Source organism: Pseudorasbora parva, chromosome 8, assembly GCF_024679245.1.
Source record: "Pseudorasbora parva isolate DD20220531a chromosome 8, ASM2467924v1, whole genome shotgun sequence".
In the NCBI taxonomy this organism is placed as follows: Eukaryota; Metazoa; Chordata; class Actinopteri; order Cypriniformes; family Gobionidae; genus Pseudorasbora; species Pseudorasbora parva.
The window spans coordinates 40,622,516-40,630,076 of record NC_090179.1 but is presented as its reverse complement, the minus strand read 5'-3'; the positions used below and the strand labels follow the sequence as shown (position 1 = coordinate 40,630,076).

At 35.8% G+C, this 7,561-nt stretch overlaps 1 protein-coding gene across 1 annotated transcript; it reads left to right on the top strand.

Annotated features, from left to right (window-relative positions):
- The first annotated feature begins 1,539 nt into the window (after positions 1-1,539).
- LOC137085311 (type-2 ice-structuring protein-like) lies at positions 1,540-4,814 on the top strand. Its single transcript, XM_067451863.1, has 6 exons — positions 1,540-1,629; positions 1,751-1,815; positions 2,619-2,704; positions 4,012-4,137; positions 4,296-4,404; positions 4,548-4,814. Exons 2-6 carry the CDS (start codon positions 1,758-1,760, stop codon positions 4,613-4,615), a joined length of 447 nt encoding a protein of 148 aa, XP_067307964.1. The 5' UTR covers positions 1,540-1,629; positions 1,751-1,757; the 3' UTR covers positions 4,616-4,814.
- The last annotated feature ends 2,747 nt before the right edge of the window (positions 4,815-7,561 follow it).

Here is a 7,561-nt window from a genome sequence, read left to right as displayed (position 1 = left end):
GCAGTTTTAAAAATAAGCTTGTGTTTACATTGGAATTTCTCAAAAACATGATTTTCTGAGCCTTAAATTCTGCAAATCTTTAACATAGCCATACTCAGTTAATATTAGAGATATCAAGGTAATATTTTAACAGAATTTTCTTTACACTATGTACACTATGATTTTATGTAGAAAACAGTGAATCACAAAAAAATGACTTTAGGAGGGTTTTCACAGACAGGGTCACATATTATCGCTGCCCAATGAAACTCACGTATGTCCAAAACGGTTACTTTTCAGGAAGTGAAAAAAACAAAGTATTTCAAAAGCAGTTGAATGTAGCATTGTCCTACTTGGTACGGCATCTTTACATGTAGCCATATTCTTGCCAGTGTAATGATATAATACACATTTGACCAAAATTGAGTTTAAATGGACATACGTGCATATTTTACAGTAACAGTGGTCGAGACGCATTCTTCCGATCGGTAATTGGAATTGCCAAGTCGTGTTTCATATTTCACAATAATTTTCATTTATTGGCACATCTTCTCAGTTAACAACGGCTCTGAGTAGTAACAGCTGCTCTATGTGAAACCACGCACCTGAGGGAATTTACCCTGATTAGAGAAGCGGCTTCACTGACGAGATGCATTAACGATCGGTCGATCGTGATCGGAGCAGCTCTACATTTCAGTAATGAATACAATGTAGACTTAATTGTTTGGCTGACTCAATTCTATTTTCCTACAAACCTTCCTCCTCGTTCTTGACCCTCACAATCACCTCAATAACAGCCCTATCATAGTTAACATTCATCAATTCACACAGCTCCTTTACAGAAACAGACATCCTGTAGGAAGGGAGAAAATAGATCAGAAAAAAATATAGCGCTATGCACCGTCAACATTGTTTCACTTCACTTCGGAAATCTGTCCGTTAACATCTTCACAATACAATGAAACTTCACGAGACCGGCGAGATGTTTCCACAGGGTGGGAGATACGTGGCGTGATTGACAGCTTTCAGATGACATATTTCACAACTTTTCATTGGTCATTAAGATATTTAGATAGCCATTTAGATATGTGAAGCATACTGTATACGGAAATGAACCTGGACATTCAGTCCGTCGAAAAATCTCAAAATCGGCCAAATGGACATACGTGGTTTTCATCGGACAGCGACAGCAGAATCATGATTTAGACACTGCACACACCTGCAGGATAGGTGCATAGGAGAAACAACCAAAAAAAAATTCAGGCTGGATGGAGGTCATGGGACTGAAACGTTACAGCAAATAAAGCATTTTTAATACTTTTGCAAGTAGGTAGTGTGCAGGAGTTTCTTTTGTTTTTAATATATAACTGGCGCCTTGTGACTAATATTTAACTTGACTATCAATATTTAAATACTTCAAAATAAATTTAGACTAACATTTAAATTTCTACAGCCTCATCTCATTCAACAAATATTTGTATTTAATTTTTGTGTGCAGAGTGGGCATATCAAATGTGGTCCCATGACCACATTTCATCGTCATGCCTTAGACTATACGCACTTGACATTGAGTAAAGTATAAAAGCAGGGCTGTTTCTGAAACTTCACCCAATCTTCCTCTGAGATTCTAAAGGCAACAAACAAACCAAGGTGAGTTGTTGGAACAAAAACCGACTGAATAATATTTCTAAAATATCTTTGTGTTTCGTCTTTAATACATTGAGAATCCACAGAGGACAGATATTTAACTTTTCCTGCTTGTTCATTTCAGGTTCATCATGGAAATGCTGAGAACTTTTCTGCTTCTTTTTGTTATCTTCTCCATGGGGAATGCAGGTAAGACATTTATTTGTAAAAAAAAAAAAAAAAAGTGGAAAAAATTGCAAATTTCATTCCGAAGAATCTCAAAGGGCTTCAATGGAAAAGAAAAATAACAAAAATGAATAAAAAGTCAAAATATAGAATAATAAAAAACAATCAACACATAAAAGCCTTTCTGAATAGAAAAGTCTTCAGTGCAGCTTTAAACTGGCCCAGGCTCTGTACTGCTCTCAGCTCACTGGGAAGGTGGCTCCAAAGCCGCAGTGCAGCCAAGCAGAAAGTTCGATCTCCCATGGTACAAAGCCTGGTGATGGGAACTTGAAGAAGCAGTTGGCCTGATGATCGGAGGGTGCAGGTGGAGGATTTCTGAGTGATGAGTTCTTGTAGATATGGTGGTGCATGCCCGTTGATGCATTTATGTGTGAGTAGGAGGATTTTGCAGTCTATTTGGGATGAAACAGGAACCCAGTGCAGTGAGTAAAGGATGGGAGCAGGGCTGTGCGATATTGAAGAAAAATGCGATATGCGATATCTTGTTAAATAATGCGATATTTGATATGTGATACGATGTTGCAATTAGTGTGTAAAATCTATTTAAATTATATTTTAAAAAAAATATTTAAAAACTAAGAATGAAACCATTTGCGTTTCACATTCTTTCTGGGAAAAGAAAGTATGGCTTCAACTTCTGAAAGTGGGTGAGGGGTTGGATGATAATTATATTATTATATTACATATAATAATAAAAACGTTTTACGTTTTTTGCTGTGAATGTTACAAAAGCCTTAACATTTATGCACTGGATGCAATTTATTTAGGTAAAGAATGCCCCTGTGGATGGGCAAAGTTTGGAGTCCGGTGCTACAAGTTCTTCCCTGAGACTGTTAACTGGGTTACAGCACAGGTAATGTGTTAGTTACAGCACAGGTAATGTGTTAGTTACAGCACAGGTAATGTGTTAGTCACTGCACAGGTAATGTGTTAGTTACAGCACAGGTAATGTGTTAGTCACTGCACAGGTAATGTGTTAGTTACAGCACAGGTAATGTGTTAGTCACAGCACATGTAATGTGTTAGTTACAGCACAGGTAATGTGTTAGTCACAGCACAGGTAATGTGTTAGTTACAGCACAGGTAATGTGTTAGTTACAGCACAGGTAATGTGTTAGTTACAGCACAGGTAATGTGTTAGTCACAGCACAGGTAATGTATTAGTTACGCCACAGGTAATGTGTTAGTTACAGCACAGGTAATGTGTTAGTTACAGCACAGGTAATGTGTTAGTTACAGCACAGGTAATGTGTTAGTTACAGCACAGGTAATGTGTTAGTTACAGCACAGGTAATGTATTAGTTACGCCACAGGTAATGTGTTAGTTACAGCACAGGTAATGTGTTAGTCACTGCACAGGTAATGTGTTAGTCACAGCACAGGTAATGTGTTAGTCACAGCACAGGTAATGTGTTAGTCACAGCACAGGTAATGTGTTAGTTACAGCACAGGTAATGTGTTAGTTACAGCACAGGTAATGTGTTAGTTACAGCACAGGTAATGTGTTAGTTACAGCACAGGTAATGTGTTAGTTACAGCACAGGTAATGTGTTAGTCACAGCACAGGTAATGTGTTAGTTACTGCACAGGTAATGTGTTAGTTACAGCACAGGTAATGTGTTAGTTACAGCACAGGTAATGTGTTAGTTACAGCACAGGTAATGTGTTAGTCACATCACAGGTAATGTGTTAGTTACAGCACAGGTAATGTGTTAGTCACAGCACAGGTAATGCGTTAGTTACAGCACAGGTAATGTGTTAGTTACAGCACAGGTAATGTGTTAGTTACAGCACAGGTAATGTGTTAGTTACAGCACAGGTAATGTGTTAGTTACAGCACAGGTAATGTGTTAGTTACAGCACAGGTAATGTGTTAGTTACTGCACAGGTAATGTGTTAGTTACAGCACAGGTAATGTGTTAGTTACTGCACAGGTAATGTGTTAGTTACAGCACAGGTACTAAGACACTTAATACTAAGTGAATGGAGATTTTCATTATTTTTAAGTTATACCTTTATTTTCTGCAAATAAATAATATGAAAAAATATACTGGGCATATAATCAGAGTAGATTTTTTTTTCAAAATGACTAAATAGTCACTTATTCTTTATGAAAAAAATATTAGATTTGTATTGACAATAAAAAAATCTTTTTTTTAGAGAAACTGCCAACGTTTTGGTGCGAATCTCGTTTCTGTGCATAGTAGAGCGGAAAATGATTTCCTGCTGAGTCTGTTGCCTTCTCTTTCCACACGTGCCTGGATTGGTGCTCATGATGGAGAAATAGTAAGTTCAATTGTGTGTCCTTGTGTGTTTGTTTCTGATTGAAACAGTAAATGCAACATTTCTAATGAAGGTGGTTTAAAGTTGACTTAGTTAATTAGCTTCTTACAGAAGTCAGAGTACAGTCGTGCACTATTATGATCACTGTCTTTGCTCTCTAGGAAGGACAGTGGTTGTGGAATGATGGAACTGAGCCTGACTTTACCAGCTGGTGCGTGACTGAACCTAACAACCAGAATGTTGAGAACTGTCTGGAAATCTGCTGGACCGGTGAGAATACGAACTGATTATAATTTACAACACTCTAATTTCATAGCATACACTAACATGTGATTGCAAATTTTTTTAAATTATTTTGATTCTAACACGACTATAATGATCAGAATAACTAAAATAATTTTTCCACCCTACAGCAAAGAATTGCTGGAACGATGAATCCTGTTCAACCCTAATGGCCTCTATCTGTGCTACGGACCTCTGAGATCATACGCAGTCACCCTGCACCATAGTTACTTTGATTGTACACTTTCTGATCTTATCTTGTCTTTAATACAAAGTGGGAATGGTGATTTTTACTATTTTTGAGATATGCGTATCTAAAAAAATGTATTCCATATTTACTTCATAAAAAAAACAAAAAAACATTGAAACACTCTACTAATCAATAAAAGCACCGATAAAGCAAATCATGTTGTGGAGTTTGTGTAGCAAGGTTTGAAGATATGGTTATTATAAAGGCATAATGTCATCACCAGGGGAGGGGTTCATTCAAACTGCACACAGCTGCTTCATCATTGACAAACACTAGAAGACATTTGTGTGTGTGTGTGTGTGTGTGTGTGTGTCCTGGTAATCCCTACATTATGGGGACCAAATTTCCCCACAAAGATGGTAATATCCGAAATCCTTGTCCTTGTGGGGACATTTTTAGGTCCCCACAGGAAAACATCTTATAAATCACACAGTTTTTTTGAGAAAGTAAAAATGCAGAATGTTTCCTGTGATGGGTAGGTTTAGGGGCAGGGGCAGTGTAAGGGGATAGGATGTACAGTTTGTACAGTATGAAATCCATTACGCCTATGGAAAGTCCCCATAAAACATGGAAACACGACATGTGCGTGCGTGTGCGTGCGTGTGTGTGTGTGTGTGTGTGTGTGTGTGTGTGTGTGTGTGTGTGTGTGTGTGTTTCTCACGATGGACTGAAAGCAAATATGAACCTCATTCAGTGCTCTTTTTGTTTTCTATCTTATAAAATATCCCACTACTATTTCAGAGAGAAACATCTGCTAGCGAATCAGTGATCGTGTGAACTGTCTGAAGGACACTGAATCACAAACAATTAAAGAATATTTTCTAAACCTGTTTGACCGATTGGATCAATAGTGATTAAATTACTATTCTGCCATTTCCAGTTCTAAGTCTAAACAGCTGATAGAAAACACACAGGAAATGATTCCTGAAATATCAGAAAAATGATTCTCTGTTTAGAATAGGGCAAGCATCAAGTATTATATCATATTTATAAATAATAAAGTGTTATATTTTATATATTATATTTTATATCCCAGGTGGAAAAGGCGTGGTATTTAATGTATTAAAAATATACTTGAAATGCAGGTAGTATGCTTATAATACATTTGTATTTCCAACATGCTTATTTGAAGTGCATTAAAAATATACTGAATTGCATTTTAATATATTTTTAAAAAGTATATTAAAAGTACATTGGTAATAAATATATGCTTAAATATACTTTTAACAATTATGCTAAACCCAAGCATACTTTTACTATATTTATAAAAAGTATACTAGAAGTACATTGGTAATAAATATATGCTTAATTATACTTTTAAGAAATATGCTAAACCCAAGCATACTTTTAATATATTTATAAAAAGTATACTAGAAGTACATTGGTAATTAATATATGCTTAAACATACTTTTAAGAAATATGCTAAACACAAGTGCACTTTTATTTTATTTCTAAAAAGTATACTAGAAATGTGATAAATATATGCATAACAACACTTTTTAGAAATATGCTAAACACAAGCAGACTTTTAGTGAAGTTTTAGTGTATTTATGCAATATACAGCTGTGGAAAAAAATTAAGAGACATGGATTTCTCTTAAATTTTTTCTTAATAATACTTATATAATGCAATATATTAAAAATGTAGCCTACACTGTAAACCCGGATAAGTAGAATCTATTTAAAAAAAACAAGGTAACTCGTTGCCTTAAAATTTTTAAGTAATGAAGCATTAGTTGAATAAGTGAAGTGGACTACGTTCAATGTACTTAAGCCCACAATGGAATGGAATAGAACATTTAAGTTAAATGTACTTATAACTGAGTTAAAGTAACTGAATATACTTAGTTTAAACAATTAATCCCCACTCATTTATTTAACTCAGCTTGTTAAGTTAAATGTACTTATAACTGAGTTAAAGTAACTTAAGATACTTAGTTTAAACAATCAATCCCCACCCATTTATTTAACTCAGCTTGTTAAGTAAGCATTGATCCATTACCAATTGAACTAAATTGTATATTGTAACTGACCCAACTTAACTTTAATTCCTAAAACTCAAAATATATTTCAATCAATAGAGCCATGTAAATGGACTGCATTTATATAGCGCTTTTATCCAAAGCGCTTTACATTTTTGCCTCACATTCACCCATTCATACACCGACGGCGATGTCAGCCATGTAAGGCGCCATCCAGCTCGTCGGGAGCAGCTGGGGTTAGGTGTCTTGCTCATGGACACTTCGACACTTGGTCAGGTGGAACCGGGGATTGAACCACCAACCTTCTGGTTTGTAGACAACCTACATGAACCACTGAGCCACTGCCGCCCCTAAAATGTAAAATACATACATACAACTGCAACATTACATTGATCCAATTATATTTTTATTGAACATGTCTTTTTTAACAACAAAAGAAACAAAGCCATGGCCTAATAGGCTTCTGGTGTATAGTTTCCTCAGTGATGGCATGAAAAGAAAATATATCTCTTTACCGCCAATCATTACAATATTGTACTGTTCCTCTTGAAATTTGGTTGACAAACTTGCAAGATAAAACTCATCCCTGCTGAACACTGGCATCTTAAAATGTATAACTTCAACACTCAACATTTACTCTTTTACATTTGGTTGACAAACTGGCAAGATAAAACTCAGCCCTGCTGAACACTGTCATCTTAAAATTTATACTTCAACACTTAAAGGGATACTCCACTTTTTTGGAAAAAGTCTCCATTTACAACTCCCCCAGAGTTAAACAGTTGAGTTTTACCGTGTTCGAATACATTCAGCCGAACTCTGGGTCTGGCGGTACCACTTTTAACATAGCTTAGCATAGATCATTGAATCGGACAAGACCATTCGCATCTCTCTCAAAAAAATGACCAAAGAG

Excerpts from the sequence above, each read along its gene's own strand:
- LOC137085311 (XM_067451863.1), top strand. The coding sequence starts at position 1,758 with ATGGAAATGCTGAGAACTTTTCTGCTTCTTTTTGTTATCTTCTCCATG. Across the intron at positions 1,816-2,618 it reads CTTCTCCATGGGGAATGCAG|GTAAAGAATGCCCCTGTGGA; the intron begins GTAAGACATTTA and ends CAATTTATTTAG. Across the intron at positions 2,705-4,011 it reads TTAACTGGGTTACAGCACAG|AGAAACTGCCAACGTTTTGG; the intron begins GTAATGTGTTAG and ends TCTTTTTTTTAG.